This window comes from Pongo abelii, chromosome 4 (assembly GCF_028885655.2).
Source record: "Pongo abelii isolate AG06213 chromosome 4, NHGRI_mPonAbe1-v2.0_pri, whole genome shotgun sequence".
Taxonomy (NCBI): domain Eukaryota; kingdom Metazoa; phylum Chordata; class Mammalia; order Primates; family Hominidae; genus Pongo; species Pongo abelii.
This window is the reverse complement of record NC_071989.2, coordinates 37,953,892-37,977,598: the sequence shown is the minus strand read 5'-3', so window position 1 is coordinate 37,977,598 and position 23,707 is coordinate 37,953,892. Positions and strand designations below refer to the sequence as shown.

At 37.0% G+C, this 23,707-nt stretch overlaps 1 protein-coding gene and 1 non-coding gene across 5 annotated transcripts in view; one reads left to right on the top strand and one right to left on the bottom strand.

Moving 5' to 3' along the window:
* WDR70 (WD repeat domain 70) overlaps nt 1-23,707 on the bottom strand; it is a 365,884-nt gene that overhangs the window by 34,495 nt on the left and 307,682 nt on the right. For all 4 annotated transcript variants that reach the window (XM_054555494.2, XM_054555493.2, XM_002815513.6 and 1 more), the window contains exons 11-13: nt 20,416-20,515; nt 17,033-17,117; nt 15,068-15,206 (exon numbers count right to left, since the gene is read on the bottom strand). In XM_054555494.2, the coding sequence (XP_054411469.1) occupies nt 15,068-15,206; nt 17,033-17,117; nt 20,416-20,515 (324 nt within the window). The remainder of the gene's footprint in view (nt 1-15,067; nt 15,207-17,032; nt 17,118-20,415; nt 20,516-23,707) is intronic.
* Nucleotides 17,734-17,845, top strand: LOC112133545 (U6 spliceosomal RNA). Its single transcript, XR_002915190.1, has one exon. It is a non-coding gene; the product is annotated as a U6 spliceosomal RNA (small nuclear RNA).

The following is a 23,707-nucleotide window of genomic DNA, read 5'->3' as shown; positions in this document are numbered from 1 at the left end:
AGTCACTAAAGCAGCAAATGAGAGGCCAGTGAGCAATCTGACTTAGGCAGAGGATACTTAAGGCTCAATTACCCTAAGACCGGTTATTAATCAAATACTACAAGGATTCTAAAACACGAAATGAAGAAACAAAATTTAAAGCCAAAGGTGGGTGGGCCTTTTTTGTTTATTAATATTTATTGTGTGTGTTTAGCTAACCTTTGTAAACTTTGCAGCTAATGCGGCTCCACACTTTATCCTGTCAAGGAAATGCATCTTATAGCAGAGAGCTGGCTACCTGCCAAACCAAACAATCCCTGAGACTGCAGCAGGGCTGGGAAGCAAGCTGAGCTGCCACGCTGCTAACTTGTCAAACATACATACCGGCTTTGCTTAACAACAATGCGACACGTGCCTGCTAGAAGCCTAAGGAACCAACATCAGAAGACAGATGAGCTATAAATACTTAGAAAGAGTACAATCCCTCGATCAACCAACCACCCCAAACTTTCTTCATCCTGTTCTTGAAGAAGTGCTTCTTTACTGGGAGTGTGACACATTCAGACCTACGGATTTACTGAGAAATGCAGCAAATAAAGCATAGAGAGCATATTTGAATAAAAGGACCAGAGAACCAGGAAGGAACATCAAGACATGAGATCTACAGAATCAAAGAGAAAGCCCTCACATTATATCATGAGATTCCAATGGCAGAAGGCCACTGCAGTGCAAAGAACTAGGTTCTGAAATTAGTCTGCATATTTTAATAAACTTATTTGCTTAATTAAATTGACAAAGTGTTTTATTCTTACACTAATCTACTTCATTTCCTAAAACATGTGGGTTCACTAATGGCTTCCTCTAGCTGCCGAAACTGAACTATACATTTCAGCACAAAATGAAGCTTATTCTTTTAAACCAAAGCCCATTTTCATTTTAACCCTTTAATTTGGTAGTGGAGGGTAACCACAAATTTGCCCAAAAATAAGACACAAGAACTGAAATAGAAGACCGTAAGCATGACTAGAAGGAGTTACAAGACCTTAATGTGCTCAACAGAGAGATTTTTTTCTTCTCTGCAGAGACCAAAGAAAAAAGAGAGGGGTAGGACGGGGAGAAAGAGAGCACGATGTCAAGCTAGCAGTGTCAAAATTCCAAAATAGGAATTTTGGAATTACCCCTTAGCAAAAGTGAAAAGACCACAACAATTTCCAAATAATTTATTTCTGTGGTTTTTTTTTGTTTACTTTTAGAGGAACCAGGGAAGCAAATAAGGGGAGGAGGAGAAGGAAACCAAAGAGAGAAATGATTTACATTTTAGGACATGGTAGAAAGGAAATTATTAGGTACTGGAACTTTATATTATTTAACATAATTGAGTCCTCACAACTACTACAAAATTAATTATCTCATCCCATCTCACAGATGAAGAAACTGAGGCTGTAGAGAGTGGTAACTTTCCCAAGGTCACATAATAACTTGCACATAGAGGAGCTGGGTCAATAAGCAGGTTTCTCCAACTCCACTGTTCATTCCCTTACTACTTAACCATGCAAAGCCCTATTTGGAGAGATAGGGCAGAAAGAAGGTAGCCGACATTTAATCATATCCAAACCCACCTAACCCAGTAGAAACCTTAGCAAGTTTGTATTAAAAAGGAGATATTACTAAAATCATTTTTTAAAAAGCCCACTAGTTCCCAGTTCACAAATGTTACTATAAAAGAAATCAATGCCTGCATAACATCTTAGGGATCTGCAATGCACACATCTAAACACCGCCCTTATTCCACATGCTAAAAGAAAGCCAACAGCCTTCATAACTTTATACCTTAAACATGATTATGTTGAAACCCCATTTCCGGATCCTCCACAGCTGCTGACCCATACTGTAAACCAAACTCCATCTGGTTTTTTCACGTTTGGTTTTTGTCATATAGTACAAGAATGGATAAGCTAATGCAGTGATTCCCTGAACAAGCACTTTTCACAATTTTCAAATGAAAAGCCTGACACCTGTCCGTGAAGGAGTCTGTCACACAATTTTGCAGACTTGTATAGAGGCAGTCTTAGAGTTACAGACATCCTCGGGACTATCCCCATTTGAATGGGGTGTGTGTGTGTGTGTGTGTGTGTGTGTGTGTGTGTGTGTGTAGATTCCAGACACTAAGAAAGATCAAGATGTGTGTGTGTGTGTGTGTGTGTGTGTGTGTGTGCAGATTCCAGACACTAAGAAAGATCAAGATGTGTGTGTGTGTGTGTGTGTGCAGATTCCAGACACTAAGAAAGAAGATCAAGATGTGAACCCAAAACAAATAAAAAGAAAATAGATAAAAACAAAAAAATACTGGAGAAAGAACTTTCTTCAGACTTCCACAAGCCCAAGATATTCTTCACAGAGAAAGAAAAACTGTTTTCTATATTAAAATATTGGGCCAGGGAAGTATGAGAGTAACATGGGAATTGTTTCAACTTTTCCAGGCTATTTGTCCTGTCTTTGTTCCCTCCACTCTCTCCCAAAGCCTTGTTTTTCTCAAACTTGGGATGGCCTTGCCACACGCATGGGCCACAAGACTTGGCCTCATCCCTCTAAAGTTCAGGAAGCAAACATGGTGAGTAAGCCCCAGTCTCCAATAACTAAGACTCATCAGCACCACCTGATCTCTACAGACATCCCCTCAATGGAAAAGTTTAAAGGCAGACATTTTCTCTACACATCTTGCTAAGTGAGCATATGCCTCTCCTTTTCCCCTCCTCCACATTCCTCCAGTTCCAAGGAAATTCTACCATGGGCCAGACTTGTGGCAACTGTCTTTTTTTTTTTTTTTTTTTTTTTTTGGGCCAGAAATCATCTCAATCTTCTCCCTTCCGTATCCTGAAAAATTCTCTAATAGGCCAGATAGGAGTGCAATGGTGAAAAGAAAAAATGCCATAGTACTTTCATAAATGTGGGGGCTGCTGCAGAAAAACCAAGTAAGGGAAAGTGTTGCTTTGCACCTGTCATACATATTTGATACAGATGCATATATTATGCGTTTTAAAAACTGGCATCTAATTATCAAATTAATTCCATGAAACTCACGGAAAATGCTTTTACTAAAATAACTCATTTACAGTCTGTGCTGTAAAATAAAGGTAACCACTAAAGCAGCAAAAATCTGGAACCTAGTAGTCATCCTTGGCACTAAATGAATCCCATCTGTATCTGATAATAAACCTGCTTAAAGAATTTCATCACAAGAAAAAGTTCTCAGAGAAAATGGAAGGTCTCTTGGGAAGTAAAATTAAATACAGTTTTGTTCATCTAATTCAAAACAGTAAAAGTTTGCTCCAACCCTGTTACTTGAGAAGAATTTGTGAAGGCAAAGAAGGCACAAGTAATGACTGAAGAAAGTCTGGTAATTATTCTTATCAATGATAGTCTGTGAGCAGGAAACAAACAGGAGACTGGGAACAGGAGTCCACAGGGTGAGTGACCCAGGTGGGTGGTCGTCCTACAAGGCAAATGACCCCAGAGGTCCCACCTCATGGGATCCACTTAGATGCAGCAGAGCTTCCCACTGGTGGGCACAGAATAGGATACCAAGACATGGTAGGTGTGTCAAGATATGGAGCCCCTCATGCCTAAGAGGAGCCTGGGGCGCTGGGGCCTCAGGCTAGTCATTTCCAGAGAAGAGGAGCCTTATCTGTTTATATGACATATTTATCATTTATTATGGAGACCAGGTTGTGAGAAGGCATGGGAAGCACTATATGGCTATTTCTCTTCATTTAAGACCCATAGTGTAAACCAAACTCCACCTGGTTTTTCTATGTTTGGGCTACACAGACCTGGGCTCCTTTACATTTCTTCATTTATCAACAGAGATAGGCATAAAGATAATGACCATCAATCCTGTGTTTATATAAATAAACCAGTAATGCATGAAACTTTTTAAATCTCTAACTGCTAGATAAGAAATATATGTAATCAGATCTTGGAAATCACTAAGTATGTAAAACCAAGAAAACACAGGAAAAGCTGAATCTTCCTGTATAGATGAACTACGCAGGATATGTAAAATATTATTTATCTTACTACAGTACAGGTAAAGATGTTTTAAATATCATACTCTTTTATTTAGTCCTTTGGGGGTCTCTCAACCCATCCTCCTACAAGACCACTATCTATCGTTTCCAAAAAGGAAAAATACTATCCCGGGATACATTTTAATTATAGAACTTGTTCTTCCCCACACTATATATAATTGTGAAAGTTTGGCCAGAATTCTGATAGAACAGCTGGAAAACTTGTTACCAAAGATCATTCATCAGATTCAGGCTGAGGGAGAAAAACTGTCAGAAAATCCTACAAGACATAAAGTCCTTCACTTGGTCCATCAGTGGGATGTGATATGGTGCTAGGGTTAGACAATGGAGCTCTAGTCATTATTGTATTATTTGTTTACACATTATGAAAAGAATAGTATCATTCTCAACATTTTTAAATATCTGCAAATCAAGTTCTCTTTTTTTATATTTTATAGAGGAAGTATGTTTCTCCCTAGTGAATAAGTATTACCTAATAATAATAAGTAAATATAACAATATAATAATAAAATTAAGTATCACCTAGTGGCTGATTCCCTATCTAGCTTTGCCATTCATGGCAATCATGTCTACACAAGTTAAATACCTACTAAATAAATTTAAATACTTATTAAATATCAAATTTTGTGTAGAGAAGGGGAAAAAAAAGCTCCTGTTTAATCAAAAGGGATACATTGATTATTTCTATGGTTTCAAAGGACTAGAAATAGAAGCAGAAAAATCTTCATTTGCAAATGCTGGCACTACTAAGGAGTGGATGTTTTTAAATATAGCTTGTAATGGGGTTAAATGATACTAGGAAATGGATAAACTATTAAACTGGATAAGCCCTCCTTTTGGTCCTCATTCTTTTGCTTGTGAAGTCTAAGGCAGCACGTGATTGGCCCTTCATCTCACATTGTAACTTCCCAAATGAGATCACTGTTAAATCGGTGGCCATAGGAAAAGACACTTCACTGCAGGGTTTGAATCTGGATTCCTACAGTAAACGTTATTTCAAAGAAGAGAACATAGAATAGAGAATCTAAAAAACTGCACCTGAATCAAGAATCTGCTAGTTACAAAAAATTTATAAAGTTATTATTTTAAGAGAGAATGAGGCCAGGCGCGATGGCTCACTCATCACCTTGGGAGACTGAGCTGGGTAGATCACCTGAGATTGGGGGTTCAAGACCAGCCTGGCCAACGTGGTGAAACCCTGTTTCTACTAAGAAAAAACAAAAAAAACTAGCTGGGCATGGTAGTGCACGCTTGTAATCCCAGCTACTTGAGAGGCTGAGGCACAAGAATCACTTGAACCCGGGAGGTGAAGGTTGCAGTGAGCTGAGATCACACCACTGCACTCCAGCCTAGGCAACAGAGAAAGACTATGTTTCAAAAAATAAAAATAAAATTAAAAAGATTTTTTTAAAAGAAATAATAAAGATGAGAAAAACAAAGTGATAAGTACTATATCATATCAGTATTTGTCCCCTATTCTAATGAAGAGTAATGATTAGACTTCTGATAAAATAAAGTGTCAGATTCAAACAAATAACTTTTGCTTCAAAGCACAGAGTATATTTTACAAAATAGATCCAGGAAACATATAATATTCATTAATAGTATAATAACCAAAACAAATTATATTCACTAGAGTTTAAATTACCAGTATTTTAAGCATCTGCAGTAAATCTGTGTTTCCTCTAGTGAACCCAAAACCTGCCTATTTGCAGTGAATCTGAAAAAAGGATCATCTAAAGTTTTAAAGAAGTAGACAATTAAAATAAATGTATGCTTCTTTTATCAATCCTAAAAGAAAATGTGGCCGGGTGCGGTGGCTCTCGCCTGTAATCCCAACACTTTGGGAGGCCGAGGCGGGTGGATTACAAGGTCAGGAGTTCAAGACCAGCCTGGCCGAGATGGTGAAACTCCGTCTCTACTAAAACTACAAAAATTAGCCAGGTGCAGTGGCAGGTGCCTGTAATCCCAGCTATTCAGAAGGCTGAGGCAGGAGAATCGCTTGAACCCAGGCGGCAGAGGTTGCAGTGAGCCAAGATCGTGCCACTGCACTCCAGCCTGGGTGACCAAGTGAGACTCTGTCTCAAGAAAAAAAAAAAGAAAAGAAAAAAAAAAAGAAAATATATGCACTGAAATTCCAAATTGATTTTTAAAAACTATTAACCAAAAAATAAAACTTGAGAAGGTGGTAAGGAACAGGCCATTACAGTTAGTCCCAACAAGAATATAATAGAATAAAAGGTAAAGCAAAATTAATAAATACATTTTCACCAAGCATCTACTATGCGCCATGTATTACGTTAATAAACATTAGTAATATGATGATGCCCTTATCACCCACATGACACCATCAGCCCTGAAGAGACCCTTACTCCAATTTGGTCACTAGAGAATTTAGAAATGGCTGAGAAGACAGTATCAAAGACAACAGAGGTGTGGAGAAAACAAGATCCACAAGGAAATGTTAACAAACAAAAAAGAACAAAAGACTAAGTTTGGTTCCCTCAGACAAAGACAAGACTGAACAGTAACTTTATAATCTTCAAGGAAACAGAGGATGTTAACCAGCTGTTCTCCAACTCCATGAGGACCAGAGCAAAGGATGTAGGCTGTAAACATGAGAATGTGAAGCTAAAAATAAAGAAAAAAATGATCTGACGGTAAGGGATTTCATACACAGAAATGAACTCTTTAGGAAGTTGTGAAATCTGTTAAGTCTAATTTTTATACAGGAGAGTTATGTCATAGTGCGCAGGTAGGCAAGAGGAATGAGCTCTAGAAAATAATATTGAGAAACTGGGCCAAGTATGCTTAATACCAATGGCAGCTAATTAAGCAAAAGCCAGTAGCTCTGCCTTGTGGCATAGTTATGTCAAGGGAACATACTGTCCAAGTAAGAGAGGTGACTCATTCTAGGAGCAATGACATTATTTTATTTCCTACCATATGAACGTCCCTCCAAATGTGCAGCTAACTTAGAAGCTTCCTCCTAAGCACATCTGCTATAATCTGTACTGTTTCATTTTGTTTTTTCCATCACCATTGTAGACAGTAGAAACATACTCCATTCAGTCTCTCCCTCTGAATGTTGTTTAAAAACCAGGACAGAGGGCATAGGGTACCTATCTGAGGACTCTGAAAAGTAAACAGTAGTAGGTGGATTTGGGAAGAAGTCCATAATTCAAAGTATCACTCAAGCAGAAGTGAGTTACCATTTTCCCAACTCTAGCCTCCACCAATAAAAATAATAAAAAATAAATAAAAACAAAAAATCTATGGCAAACAAAACATCAACATTTTAAATAAAGACAGGATCAGTCCAACTGAGTTTTCCTTTTGCCTTAGGCTGTAATACAGCTTGGCAAGGCACTGTTACTGATCCCATTTTTATTTAAAAATTTGGTATTTTATTCACCATAGATTTTTTGCATTTTTTATATTGTTGCATTAAAATGTTACTTATCTTGATTACTAAGTGTCTTAGTGCCCCTGTAAACTTTGTGATTGAGGAAAGCATCTCACTTGCCTCACCCTAATCCTGGCCCCGTCTGTGGAAATAGTCTTCCACGAAACCAGTCCCTGGTGCCAAAAAAGTTGGGGACCGCTGATTTATATGACATTCTTGAAACCACAACACAATAATGATGGAGAACACATCAGTGAATGCCAGGGCTTAGGAGTTGGGGGTGGAAGACGGTGTGTGTGTGTGACTATAGAGGGATAGCAAAAAGGAGTTTTTAGGGGGTACTGTTCTGTATACAGATTGTGTTGATAGTGATTACATGAATCTATACATGTGTTAAAAATCACAGAACTATATGCTTTCTTAAAAAGATCAATTTTACAGTATCATAATTTTTTAAAATAATAAAAAGGAATCAGCACTAAACTAGTTCCTGTCATCTTCCCTAACTAAAAACATGTTAAGATTTGATATCGTAGATATTAACAGTTAAACCACCAAGAAATCTGAGGTATCTTTTCTCTTTACTCTCATGTGCCTACAGATAAACGTTCAACTGTATTCTTCAAATGTGAAGAACAACTGCTCTGGAACCTTCATAATATGATACCTCTAGGTGAATGAGAACCAAGAAGTAATTTAATCAAGTCTTATTGATGCTGGCTTAGTAGGTGAGCCCAGCCGAATTCAAATTCTCATTTAAATTGTATGTGTATGCTGCTTGCTTTAGGAAATTCCCCAAAAAGCATTTAAGTTTTTCAAGGTGGTCTTGTAGTCCAAATTATGAAGGCAGCAAAAATGCAACATTGTTTTTCACCATATTCCACTGGCATCTCTTTTCTTCAGTGATGAAAGAAAATACTCCTAGAGATAGTAGTACTGAGTGACCACTGCACTTCTTGACAGTAAAACATTGTCCTAATAAGCCATGCTAGAAGTTGGCTCTTGACCCTGGAAAAAAGATAGGGCCAGGGAAAGAAACATGTACTGGCAAATTTACACTAAAACTCCATCATTTTCTACTTGCTCCCAGTTTTCCTATCAAATATTCATACATCTTGGAAGAACAAGAAACAACCAGTGCTCTGAGACTCCACCTTTCTGTTCTCAGTGAGCAAGTGCTCCATACACCTATGTTAGGTATACCGTCCTATCACTTGGCTGTGGGCAAATATAATATTTTTATTAAATACAAATAAGTTACTCAGGCTCCCTCTAGGATATGCATTGTTTAATCCTCCTTAAAAAAGTGAATTACAGTAAAATTTCATTAAGCTGATATCACGTTATTCAAAATAATACATAATTCAAAGCAAATGCTATTCCCTAGTCAACCAGCTGCCTGACTGCGCTATAATAAAAATCAGATAATGGAAAGCTAGTTAATTCAAAGCCCATTTTTTCCATCTCCTTGTGTTTCACATTAAGGAGGTTTCACTATATTTTAGAAGGCAGATAAATGCCAAATGTAGTCTTTCAAATTTATTTTCAGTTAGCATTTGCAGTGCTGATAGCTCAAGTTCTCCCTGTGTAATGCAACTCCTTCTATGACTCTGGGCAGAGACAATGCTTGACTCCTTTATTTCTAGAAACTTGGAGGTGCAATTCTGCCTGAGTTGGGACTTTATAACAGTAAAACAGATGATTATTCTATTCCCAGTATGAAATGAAAGAACAGATGAGTTCCTCAACTCCTTCAGAGTCAAACTTTCATAGGCATAGTATCATTAATTTGTCTGAAGTGAATTCCCAGATCAGCTGTATCTACACTCAAATGTAGGAACAAAGATACATTCCAAAGCCAATTCTGAGGATTTCTGGAATATCCATTAATTTGAATTACCTTTCTGCTTCCCTCCCTAAGTACAAATAATGGAAGCTGACTATAGTCTGAATGGCCGTATGTCCCTTACACATTATAAATTAAGATAAATAGCTAGGTTCATAAAGGGTCTATTATTTCATGGCCCTTTTTATCCATTTAGTCTTCCTCTTTAATCTCTCTGAATTAAAACATCAATATTCTCTCTTAATAAGAACACAAAAACTTTTTTTGTGAAATGAAAAATGCTAACACATTCATTTCCAGAATATACACTTTTTAAATTTATGTTATGCATAATTATGTTACATGTGTAACGTGTAATTATACGTAACATATAAAATGTTACGTATAATTTTATATGTAATGTAACATTTTATATGTTATTTATAACATTTATACCACGTCAGGCCTTTTCAATCAACTTGAAAATGTTAGCACTTTCATTTCCACAATATATACTTTCTCAAACTATAGAGTTAGCCTCTTGAAAACAATGAACATCATAATATTTCAAACTGACAGAAGACACCAAATACTTCATATTTTGAGTTTTCTTTTTTAGAAAACATGAATGAGGTATGCATATTATACATTTCATTTCTCACAGGAAAGGGATATTCTGAAAAACAAGCCATGATAGAAGGAAGTAAAAATATAAGATAATCCTTGTTCTTTACTATTTAAAAAATGTCCCAAAGAAAATCAAATATTATCTAGAAATCAAAAATGAGGTTTTTTTCTTCCTTAAAAGACCTTTACTATCATATTTCTTATGTTAATATTAGGATTTTTAATCAACTTTATTTAATTTATATATATATATTTTTTGGGGGGGACAGAGTATATATATATATATATTTTTTTTTTTTTTTTTTTTTTTTTTTTTTTTTTGAGACAGAGTCTCCCGTCACCCAGGCTGGAGTGCAGTGGCACCATCTCGGCTCACTGCAACCTCCACCTCCCAGGTTCAAGCTATTCTCCTGCCTCAGCCTATGGAGTAGCTGGGATTACAGGCTCCCACCACCACACCTGGCTGATTTTTGTAGTTTTAGTAGAGACAAGGTTCATCATGTTGGACAGGCTGGTCTTGAACTCCTGACCTCAGGTGATCCACCTGCCTTGGCCTCCCAAAGTGCTGGGATTACAGGTATGAGCCGCCATGCCAGGCCTTTTCAATCAACTTTAAAATGTCCAAGGCATACTAGTTGAAAGTATCAAAGCATATTTCCTTTTCTGTCGCTTCAGAGGCCATATGCTACGTTATGCTAGATGTTATAGCAGTGTTTTCAAAAATAAAGGTTTAGTTTTTTAATTCTTTCTTATCCTCATTTTGTTCAGCCAGTATTTACAAAACTAGAGATCTCTCACCAAAGTACCTAAGCAAACAAATAAATTAGAAAAGAAGTTAGGCTCAGGTGTAAAATTTCTGGCTTTTTTCCTTTTCTCCTTTTCCCTCTTTACCCATGGGAATGCCTGCTATCTCTGAAATTATTGCCAAAAGCGAATGAGGTACAGGGACCATGAAACAATATCAGGTTAAAACAACCTGATTAACCATGCTTAAGTTAAAAAATATGAATGGTAATATACTGGTACAATTGCATAAACCATGTCCCTTGGTTTATACTAGTTAAAAAGAAAATTCTATTAGTCATTTCACAATAAATTATCATTTGATAAAAAACTACCAAGCTAATAATATTATTATTTCAGAACATTTCCCTAAATACTGGCTCTTAAGAAAAGCTTAAAATTCAATAATTTCATCTAAATAAAATTAACTTTAAAAATTGACATGTCATCAACAAGTTGTATTTTATCCATTCTTTCTTTCCTGTGCTTTTATTGTATAAAACAGAGTAATGGAAGCCCTTTACATAATACATAAAAAGCATAAGGTGCTGTCTTACAAAAAAAAACAAAAGTGAATTTGTAAACTCAAGATTCAAGTTATATTCTGGAATTCATCTTAGAAAAGAGGCCAAGCATACTATTCAAATCACAAAGAATTAGATAACAAATGAGGGGAGGGAGAGAGAGAGTGAGTGTGAGTCTGTGTGTGTGTGTGTGTGTGTGTATTAGTCTGTTCTCACACTGCTAATAAAGATATACCCTAGACTGAGTAATTTATAAAGGAAAGAGGTTTAATTGACTCGCAGTTCCACATGGCTGGGGAGGCCTTACAATCATGGTGGAAGGTGAAGGAGGGGCAAAGGCACGTCTTACATGATGGCAGGCAAGAGAGCAGGTGCAGGGGAACTCCCCTTTATATAACCATCAGATCTCATGAGACTTATTCACTATCACAAGAACAGCACGGAAAAGACCCGCCCCCAAGATTCAATTACATCCCACCAGATCCTTCCCACAACATATGAGGAGCTACAAATTCAAGATGAGATTTGGGTGGGGACATAAACATATCATTTCAGTGTATAATTTGAGGAAATGCAATTAGACTACAAGGGAAATGTCTAAAAATTTTAGCAGAATTGTAAAATGTGTGCAAACATCATACGGTGAAATAGCAAATGTTAAAGAAACATACACCATCTCCTAGCAAACAGTCTTGAGAATCTCTACACTGAACAGAGAAAGGAAATTTTTCAAAGAATATGACAATGCAGAGAACAGAATTAAAACAAGTTTTGGGTTTTTAAAAAATTTTGTTTCAAAAATAATTATAGAAAATACCCTTGCTATATTTTTAAGAAGCTATGCTTTTGTGAAGATAGTTTTTAGTTAAAAGGAATAACTGCATAGATTGTTAACATCTTCTGACTGAAAACAATGTTTGGCTCCACATATGTATACTGAGCCTGGTGTCCTAAAATATAAGCATGTAGGGGTTTATTCTGTTTTAGAAGAGGGCGTGGGAAGAGCATAACCAATTATATGCGTCCAGTAAATGAACACATCTAGGATAGACATAATGCCATCACTGTCTGTGCCTTAGTCAAACAAGTACACCACTAACTGCTGATATTAAGAATCTGAGATGCTGCCTTTTATGCAAATTAAAACTCAACACAGTTAAGTTCCTTACTACCTTGAAGTGTGGTATTTCCAACACAAAATTATAAAAGAGGTGTCTTTTGGCTCTTCTAGCAAAGTGTCCACCTTTTATTCATTCCAAGAAATGTATTTATTTATTTTTTTACATTCCAACAAGACATAAAGCTTGGGACAATAGGTCAAAGGGACTGTTAAAAGCCCCTTTATTTAACATAGCATTCTAATATATAAACAGAAAAACGATGCTGTTTGATGTTAACAATAACAATAAGCCCTCACCCTCACTAAATCAACAATTTAATAGGACTCTTTGGGGTGTGTGGTTTTGTTCCTATTTGAAGTTCTCTCTTCATCCATCTATTAAAATGGATCTCATAATTTGTCTTCCAACTTTTCTCAGATGATTCAATATTGTATGCTCTATTTATTTAATGAAATTTCTCCTTTCTTAGCTTCTTTTCATTTGCTCGTCTCTTAAATGATGACATTTCTTAGGGCTCATTTTTCTATCCTTTATTCCCTTACCTTAATCAAACTCATCAGCAATCAACATTTCAACTATGCACTATAAATGTTTTTACCAAAACTGTCTCTTCTTTCTCTTATGCACCAAACTTATTAAACCATCTGCATACTGAGTATCTCTACACAGAAGTCCTATAGGTATTTCAAGCTCAACATATCAAGAACAGAATTCACTCTTTCTTCCAAAATCTGCTTTATTTTATTTCTATGTATATTTATGTCAATGAACATTCACCCAGTCTCCCAAATTATAAATTTCTGGCTTCATCTACACAGACTCACCAAATCTTATAAAACTAAACTTTGTATTTCAACAAGAATTAACCATTTCAAAACTTAGATTTGAATGTGTCTTCCTCTGCTTTAAAAAAAGACACAAGATAGTCATCTTCTAATTGTACACAAGACCAGTTTTACCTTTCTAACTCTAGATATCTCTCTCCTGCCTCACTCTCCAAAGACACACCTAGCCGAAGATTTACACATGATCTACAATATGCCTTACTTGCACTTCCCAAGTATATCTCTCACTCATTCAATTAATATTAAGAGCTATCTATGTGCCAGGCACTGTTCAAAGCATTGAGGATACTGCAGTGAACAAAAAGTTTCTGCCCTGTGTGACTTACATCCTGGTAGAAGAAGACAGACAAAACCAAACAAATATACAATATATGAGGCAGTGGTAAGTACTACAGAGAAAAAGATCTACCTATAAAAGTAACACAGAGAACAAAAATGTATCATATTATGAGACACTGATTTTTCTAGCAAACAGTATGTTCTTCCTATAAACTACAGAAGCCCAGCATGTCTTTAAAAGTGCAATCATATGTCTACATCCCTTAATTTATTTACAGTTCAACTTAAGCTACAATTTAAAAATACATCAAGTGTGATACTGAAATGTATAGTCATTTAGAGGCATAGTAGAACACAGCTTATTTCTGGAACAACCAATTACAATAATTTTACTTTCTAAGATGAAAGTTGATAGATTCAATTGTTTTCTTTGATTCTAGTGTTTTAGTTGGCTCCTAATGCACCCAGAAAAAGCATTGTGAGTGCTGCCACATTTCAAATTACGTCATGAGATTAGAATCTATTAAACATAAGTACTCATCTAGAATTAATCTCATTGTTATTTCACTTTTCCTATAATACTCTATACCGTGGTTTTACATTCAGAACCTGCAAATTAAGACTTCATAGTAATACTAGAACATTAGAGACAGGAGTTTTTTACTGGTAATTTAAAAACAGTTGTTCAATTGTCTGAGTCACGTAAGTGCATAATATGTCTCAACTGTTTACAAAGAGCTGAAACAACTGGAAAAACCTACATAAGAGCACTGTTTAAGATATAGGATATTACTAAAAGATTTGACAACGAGCCAAAGAAAATTTACACAGACATTAATTGGCCTCTTTCATACTCAGAAAATTACAATGATTTGCTTTACCATGTAAATAATAATATACAGCTTAAAGGAATTCAGATTTTCCTCTGGGAATTTTCATTCTTATTGTATTACATGTGGCTCCAGTCTCAGTCTCAGGACATGAACAAATGAATGAATGAACCAGTGAATGCTGGTGTTTTAGTGTTCATATAAATCTGTAAAGAAAACTAATTTTTTTTTAAGGTGTCGAGGTTAAATCTGAAATGTTTTAAACTTCCAAATAATTAAATAGCAATTAAGTTCAGTGCAAGCTGAGCCTGACTTTAATGACTGCAACCCACACAAGCAGAGTTCTGTCAAAGTTTTCATGGTTTCAGGAACAATCAGGAACAATGTTAAACTTCATCACTTCTTAACCTTTCACTTCTGTCGACAATCCCTAGATCCTCACAAACATGCCCATTGTGGGATGCGCCTTTCTGTATCCTACATGATGATCATCTTCACTCCTCAATTTGGTTGGCAGAGAGGGAAACCCAGCTGAAATTCCTACTAAAGTGTAGGCCCATAGGAAATATTGGGTTGTGGAAAGGGATAGGGTAGCTCAGCCGTCCACAACATGCTGACAACTCCTACGCTAGAGTGAAAAGCAGCTATCACCGTGTTCTCAGGGCCAGGGCTTATATTCTACTTAACAAACAAAACCAAAAGATGGGTAAGAGGCAAACTTTATGTATTCTCAAGGCTGAGGAGAAAAGAATATACGTACCGCATCTGTGATGTCTATTTCATACACCCTTTGGAAAGTCCTACGCTCAAAGAAAACAAGTTTGCCGCTGCCACATCCTCTTTGAATAGATGTACCAGTGACTATGAGCTTATCATCTGGACTGAAACAGCAGTCAGTCCTACAGAAAAAAAGAGTTTATGAGTATAAGCTTATGACCTCCATAACAGTCCAGCAATCATTAGTGAATTAAATAAAATATAAACATCTCTGTAATAAAAGCTAACTCCTATATAGGGCTTATGAGTCAAGCACTTATATTAGTTTGTTTAATCGTCACAATAATCCTATGCGGTGGTTATTATCCACATTTTACTGATGAGGGAACTGAAGAAAATAATTTAATCACATCTTGCACACAGCAACAAAAGTAAGTAGCACAGCTGGGATTCAAACTTACGCAGTCAGATTCCAGAATCTGTGCTTTTTAACTTCTACATTGTAATTTTTTTAACGTAAAGGAAGTATTAAAAAAACTCAATATAGACATTAAGAGTGTCTACAGACAGATATATATATGACTAATGTCTAAGTAATGATTATTTTGGCCATTTTAAAAACTACTTTCACTAATACCACTATCATCACCCCCAAGTAATCTGAGTTATGTCAAGTTGAGCACCATGAAATGAGCCACAGGTTGCATTGCTGGAACCTAATTGATGGCTATGATTCCAAGGCTCTTGTTGTTAGCAGTCTGGCCATCTGATTGTGACTAATCTAAGACAGGACCCAAAGAAGTTATATAGTTAGCATTACTTGCAGCAGGTATAATAGCTCAAAAAATTACCATCAGAAGTTATATAGTTAGCATTACTTGTAGCAGGTATAATAGCTCAAAAAATTATCATCAGCTATAAACTCATGTTTGTTTGTTTTAACATAAAATGCCATGGGCAGCAGACATGTTAGAGTTAATACTGCATTATCATACAGCTTTCATACAGCTTCCTTCACTTGACACTTCCATTATCTTCATGCTCTTCTCTGTTGATCATTATTTCATTTCTACCAAAATAGAACAATTTGCCTAGGCACCAACTATAGGACTTAGAGGTCAAGTTTTGCCTCAGCTGCTTCAAGAAAACCTTTAAAAGTTTCAGGTGCCAATTTAGTAGATTGGAAATAACAGCGTTCAGCTACCCAGAGCAAGACAGTCTGAACAAGTGAAGGATGCTGAATTATTGATTTGAATGACTAAAAAAATGAGAAAATAAGCTGTATTATAAATGCTCAGTAATATTAAAAACTGCTTTGAAGGTATGAGAGCTCAATTTTTTTTTTTTTTTTTTTTTTTTTTGAGATGGAGTCTCGCTCTGTCCCCCAGGCTGGAGTGCAGTGGAGCAATCTTGGTTCACTGCAAGCTCCGCCTCCCAGGTTCACGCCATTCTCCTGCCTCAGCCTCCCGAGTAGCTGGGACTACAGGCGCCCGCCACCACACCCAGCTAATTTTTTGTATTTTTAGTAGACACGGGGTTTCACCGTTGTCAGCCAGGATGGTCTCGATCTCCTGACCTCGTGATCTGCCCACCTCGGCCTCCCAAAGTGCTGGGATTACAGGTGTGAGCCACCATGCCTGGCTGACTAGAGCTCAAATTTTTAAAAACCACAAATTTTAAAAGGCCTACCTTGTCATTTATACAATATTAAAAGAACAATTGAATCTCTTAAAGTATATTTTACTACTCCAAGACTTGTGCGTGCATACAATACACACAAACATATGAATAAATCAAATACATAATTTTAACTTCAAAAAAGTTTTTGAAGTCTGAGGAATGTGAAAAATAAAAAATATATATATTTTTCAAAAAATAGATTTTGATCACTCTCTCAAGTCTCTTTTCCAGAAGATCTAAAAGACGTATGATATAAATTAACATTAAAGTAAAAGTACTTCTTTTCCATTCTTCTATGCTGATCAAATATTTAAAATAGGCTACTTACATTGGGAACATGGTGGGAAGACCCGAGGCTGAAAAAAGTGGCTTATTAAATTGTCGGATGTCCCATAATTTTAATGAATCGTCACCTGACAGAGGAATGAGGGGAAAAAAAGACAGAAAAGTGAATTGTGCAAAAAGAACTCGCTCCCAGTTTAGAGTCTGCTAAACTTAATGTATAACTATAAGGAAGAAAGGGAAGGGGAAGGGGAGAAAGAGAGAAGAAAGAAAGGAAGAAAGAAGCTAGATTCACATAAGCATGTTTTGCTTTTTTAACCGTTCAGAGAGCTTAAAAGCAGTAGTCGCAAGAACAGTTGAAAGCTATTTGATAATGAATTGGGCTTCTAGAAATTACTTTCCAGATAGATGTAGCATCTGCAAGCTAGAAGGAACCCTAGAGAATCTACACTAAAGTATGATATTAGAGCAGATGGTAGTTCCCCTGTGGTGTATTTGAGCATACGTTACTTCTTGAGAAGATTTTAATTTAACAACTATCAGGACTGAAAATAGTTCAATTCACAACAATTCTTTTCCCACTGGTGTATGGGTAAAGCTATCCATTAACATTAATAAGGGTGAGCCATGTGATTCCCTTCTCTCCAGTGTAATTCTACCTATAGCTATCATTCTTCACTTTGCTGGGGAGTACAGCTTTGCCAAGCCACTTAAAGAATAATGAGTATTTTTAAGGAATCACTTTTTGTGCTTGCTTTGGCAGCACATATACTAAGACTGGAACGATACAGAGAAGATTAGCATAGCCCCTGCACAAGCATGACATGCAAATTTCATGCTTGAAGTATTCCATATGTATTTAAAAAATAAATTTTAAAAAATCACTTTTTAATATTTCTATAGGACTAATTCCTGAACAGAACAAAAGCCAAACTTGTATACATAATGTTTTCGCTGTTCTTGCTCCCCAGTGCCCACAGCTGAGACCTGCCTCAACCCCTTGGGTCCAATAAGGAATGAGAATCAGGTGCAAGTGAGGAGAGTAAAGAGTTCAGTAAAAATCCCCATTTTTACAGTGAAGCTTCCTCTGAAACCCAACTTTTGGCAGGTGCACTAATCCACAATTGGCTGAACTCAGGACCTGCTTGTACTGGGAGAACTTTGTAAGGCTCACCTTTGGAATGTTACTTTATTGCTTTTAGTCTTTTTTTTTTTTTTTTTTTTTTTTTTGAGACGGAGTCTTGCTCTGTCACTCAGGCTGGAGTGCAGTGGCATGATCTCAGCTCACTGTAACCTCAGCCTCCAGGTTCAAGTGATTCTCCTGCCTCAGCCTCCAGAGTAGCTGGGACTACAGACATGCGCCACTACATCCAGCTAATTTTTGTATTTTTAGTAGAGACAGGGTTTCACCACATGTTTTCCAGGCTGGTCTCAAACTCCTGGCCTCAAGTGATCCACCTGCCTCGGCCTCCCAAAGTGCTGGGATTACAGGTGTAGGCCATGGCACCCGGCCTGCTTTTAGTCTTTAAAAAAAGGTTACATACCTCCACAATCTTCAAACAATAAGAAAACATTAACCTGTATTAATTCCATCTAATCCAGCAGGTTATGCAGCTAGCAGAAGCACCTTGTAACACCCTGAGGACTCTTTGCTGAATAGACTTCCATCTGCCATATTGTATACATCCAGGAAGGAAAACGATGGAATATAGTATACATGTGGTATCGACCAATTAAGTTATCCAAAAGCTAGTGTGTGTGTGTGTGTGTGTGTGTGTGTGTGTGTGTGTGTGTGTGTGTGTGTGTGTGTGTATGATGGAAAGGAAAGTAAGAATTATCACCAAAATGGCTTTGACTGAAATAGAGTTAGTTTTATACTTCTAAGGGAGTAAATATCAACTGGGTAATTACTCAGTTGAGTAATTATGGGCTCACCTATTTTATCACCTGTGAAGAATTTTCAAGCTACACTCTCCCTTTTTCCCCTCTTCTCCCCTAACTCCACCTCAGAGACTTGGATTACCATCCCAAAGATGCAAGAGTGGATGTAAGAATTCCTAAGTGGAGCAATTATCATTTGAAAACTTTCCCAGGGGATTCAGATACACTACTGGGATGAGAACCATTGTTTTAAATAAAGAATATATAGAATTTTAATTGCGAGTCATCTCTGAACTCAAGTAGCAGGTTAGAATTGATGGACCAAAATACATATTTTATACATATCCACATTTGCCATGTGTATCATAAATAGAGAATTACACGTACATGTGCTCTGATTTTTTAAAGTTATGCAAATGAGAGTAGTTTAGATACAACAGTAAAGTTTCCTTAAAGAGAATCTGAATGAGTTCCCAAGGGTAAAAGGGCAGGGACTAGTTAAATTGAGGGGAAAGCTGTGCCACTTCTCTTGCCTCTCTCTTCATTTCCACTATCCTATACACTGGGTTGTAAAGTCTTTCAGGAAAAGGATTCTGTCTATCATGTTTACAGTTTATACCCAGCACCTAGCATAAAGTTAGCTCATAGTAGATGCTCAATATACAGTAGTCGAGTGACTGAATGAATAGCTAAATATAGCACTGTTAGATTCACCTGCCTAAAGTGTAGCTCTTCCTTTGGCCTACAGAATAAAGGCTATATAAGGCCCTCTGTAGCATAGTTCCCATCTACTTACCATGCTATTAGTATTTCTTTTCCTTATGTGATACTTAAGACCCTCTGTAACATGGCTCCAACCTACTTACCATGCTATTTCTTTTCTCTCCCCACAAATAGGTTTGTAGGAAAATCTTCAGCTATGTCCCACACTCTCCCATAATGCTGCCTTCACTATTCTCCATCTCCTTCTATCAATACACAACCTATCTATGTGATAAAGATTTAGCAAAAAACTAGGAAGCTATATCCAACCATACAAATGTGGGTAAGTAAACTTACAATATGACCATATAGAACTGTTTTTAAAAATCTCATCTAGATATAGGCTTTTTTTAAAAAATTAAATTGGGTTAGTATTTGAACCAGGGGGAAAAAAAAAAAAAAGCAATGGTCAAGCAACAAATAGAAGACTTTGAAGTACCAGACACAGAATTATAAAATGGTATAGAAAGAATATAGGTGATCATCTATAAACTTCCCAAGGCAGAAGCAAGGATCATTTGTGGAGGCTTCAAGCTCTTATGGAATTTGAATCTAAATGCAAAACTTAGGCAAAAAAAAAGGAAATATTTAAACATTTTACTTGGTAATTTTTAATACAAACAATGTTGCAAAGTTGGAAATGTATTTTAATGAAATCAGACTGGCAAAGGTGCATTAACAAAAATCACAGCAAGCTTTACTAAGCACTAGGATATTATTGTCATATTTGTTAAAGATGATTATTTTATATAGAGAAATACATCAAAAAGAAAGCTTTTAACCTACCTCCACGAGAGGCAAGGACATTACCATCATAGGAAAAAGTCACGCAAGAAGTGTCTGTGCCCGAGTCATGAGCCTGTTTATAGTGGAACTTAGGATGAACCTATTCACAAAGACAAACAAAGTGTTAATATCTCACCTCAATTCAGAAGAGAATACTTTTGTGGCAAGAACATTTCACTTTATCATGATGAAAATAATACACACCTATAAGCAAAGTACTAATTTCACATGATTATAATTTGCTTACCAAATGGCTTTTAAAAATATCCATTTGCTTTAATAAAGAACAGAGAAGGTAAGTCCTAGCAGGAGACATATTTCCAGATTGCCCTAGCAAGCTCTGTACAAGACAAGACTACAATAACTTCTTATTTACTTCTTCATATTATGCTTATAAAGTTATTGGGACAATTTCCTGTATTTATCTGAAAGAGCAAATATAAATCAAAATTACAAATGAGCACATTATTTATTTACCCTAAAATATTTATTGTATTCCTAGGATATGCCATACACTCTGCACATGGTTGGAGGTCTTAATGTGCCTGTGGAATGAATAATGATAATAATTACAGCAGCTAACCCTTATACAATGCTTGTCATATCCTAGACACTATATGCTTTCCTATCTTGCCTATTTAGTCCTCACAATCACTCTGTAAGTTAGGTTCTATTATTATCATCTCCATTTTATAGTTTGAGAAACTGACATACAGAAACTTAAGGACCTTGTCCAAGGCCACACAGTTTGTAAGTAGTAGAGCTGAGGGTTTGAAACAAAAAAAGATTATTCTTAAATACTGCATTATAATCCTTCTCTTACTGATTTACCTTAATAGTATTTTTACTTCCAATGTTGTTTCTACACAGTTAAAGACTTGTAATTCTACTACACCAATCTTGCCACTCAGTTATGACTCAGTAACCGGCACAAGGTACTAGGAAGTCAATTACCTCAAAAAGTATGGTCTATATGAACAAAGACATTTGGTCCATTAAAAACCTTCTCCCCTACATAGATGTCATTAATAGAGTAACCTCTATAATAGGTGTGTGTGTGTTTGTGTGTGTGTGTGCGTGTGTGTACCTGTGTACATATGCCATGCTGGCTAATTACACAATGGTTCTTGGCCATTACCAACTTTCTTAGGGTAATTCCATAGCAAAAGACAGGGAGACTGCTGGTAATGACAGCATGTGAGTCCCTCCTGGGACCATACCATTACAGGTATGGTAATGCAAGTGAGCTCATCTCCATTGCTCTTGTAGCAACCCTGATGAAGAATGAGTCACGAAACTGAGCTCGTGTACTCTGCCCTCCAAACAATATCCCTGACACCCAATCCCTGGGCTTACACCTAAAAAAATCCAGTAATGAGGAGTACACCACCTTACAAAAGCAGGCCAGTTCATTTAAAAAATAATAATAATCTGTATATACTGAGTGAAAACTGGCTTCTCAGTTCTTCCTCCGGGTAACAGTCTTAGAATTTTATATTAGTTATCATGCTTCCATCTTTCATGGATATAAAGAATTCAATGATTCAACTTTTTTTTATTGGATATCAACTGTATGTATGGCAGACACTCAGTTAAGCAGAGAAAACACAAATGTGCCGAGATAAACATAGCTTCTAAAAGACTTGGCAGTCCCCAGAAAGGATACAGATTGGCACACAGAGTGACAAGTGCTACAATGGGGAAATACAGAGTAATATGTGAGCACTGAGAAGGTCTTAACCCAAACTTGACAATGAGGGAGAAAAGAGGGGCAAAAATAAATCAGAGACCTAACAGATAAAGTAGAAGTTAGCAGTTGCAGGAGCAGGAGGTGAGGGCAAGAAAGAGTATTTCAGTCAGATGGTACTGCACTGTGGTAAGCCGAATTTTTACCCTTGTGACCTCTGCCCCCTAATGTGATGTCCATGAATACCTTACATGGTCAAAGGAGCTTGGCAGGTGTAATTATGGTTACTAGTCAGCTGACCTTAAAATAGGGAGATTATCTTGGATTGCAGGTGGGGCTGAAGCAGTTGCATGAGCCACAGTGCCAACAAGAAAGTCACAGAAATGTGATGGAAGAAGAACTCAGAAATTTGAGATATGAGAAGTGTTTCACATGTCACTATCGGCTTAAAGATGAATGGGGCCACATGTCAAGGAAACAGGGATCTGAATCCTGCCAACAACCAATGAGCCTGAAAGAGGACCCTGAGCACATACCAAGGCAATACTCTGATTTTAGCCTGGTGAAACCCTGAGAAGAGAATCCAGCCATACCGTGCCACACTGTGCCAGACTTCTTACCTACAGGAAATGTGAGAAACCAAAGGCATGGTGGGGGAATGATATGAACAATCCCCAGATATCAAGGCGGTATAAGCCATGGGATATGGTTTGGATCTGTGTCCCCACCCATATCTCATGTCAAATTCTAATTCCCAATGTTGGAGGTGGGACTTGGTGTGAGGTGACTAGATCACAGAGGTGGCTTCTTATGAATGGTTTAGCACCAGTCCCTTTGGTACTGTCCTCATGATACTGGGTGAGTTCTCAGGAGATTTAAAAGTGTGTGGCACCTCCCTCCCCTTCCTCTTACTCCTGCTCCTGCCATGTGAGATATCTCACACCCCCTTTGCCTTCCACCAAGACTGTAAGTTTCCTGAGGCATCCCCACAAGCCAACTAAATGCCAGCATCATGCTTCCTGTATAGCCTGCAGAACCAGGAGCCAATTAAACCTCTTTTCTTTATAGATTATGCAGCCTCAAGTATTTCTTTCTAGCAATGGGAGAACAGACCAATACACCATGTTAAGGAGCTTAGATTTTATCCTGAAGGCAAAAGGGAGTTGCTAAAGGAGTTTAGGCAGAGGAGTAGCATAACTAAACTTGCTTATTATTATTATCCTTTAAGTTATAGGGTACATGTGCACAATATGCAGGTTTGATACATAGGTATACATGTGCCATGGTGGTTTGCTGCACCCATCAACTCATCATTTACATTAGGTATTTCACCTAATGCTATCCCTCCCCCAGTCCCGCACCCCACAACAAGCCCCAGTGTGTGATGTTCCCCACCCTGTGTCCACGTGTTCTCATTGTTCAATTCCCACCTATGAGTGAGAACATGCAGTGTTTGGTTTTCTGTCCTTGTCATAGTTTGCTGAGAATGATGGTTTCCAACTTCATCCACGTCCCTGAAAAAGACATGAACTCATCCTTTTTTATGGCTGCATAGTATTCCATGATGTATATTTGCCACATTTTCTTAATCCAGTGTACCACTGA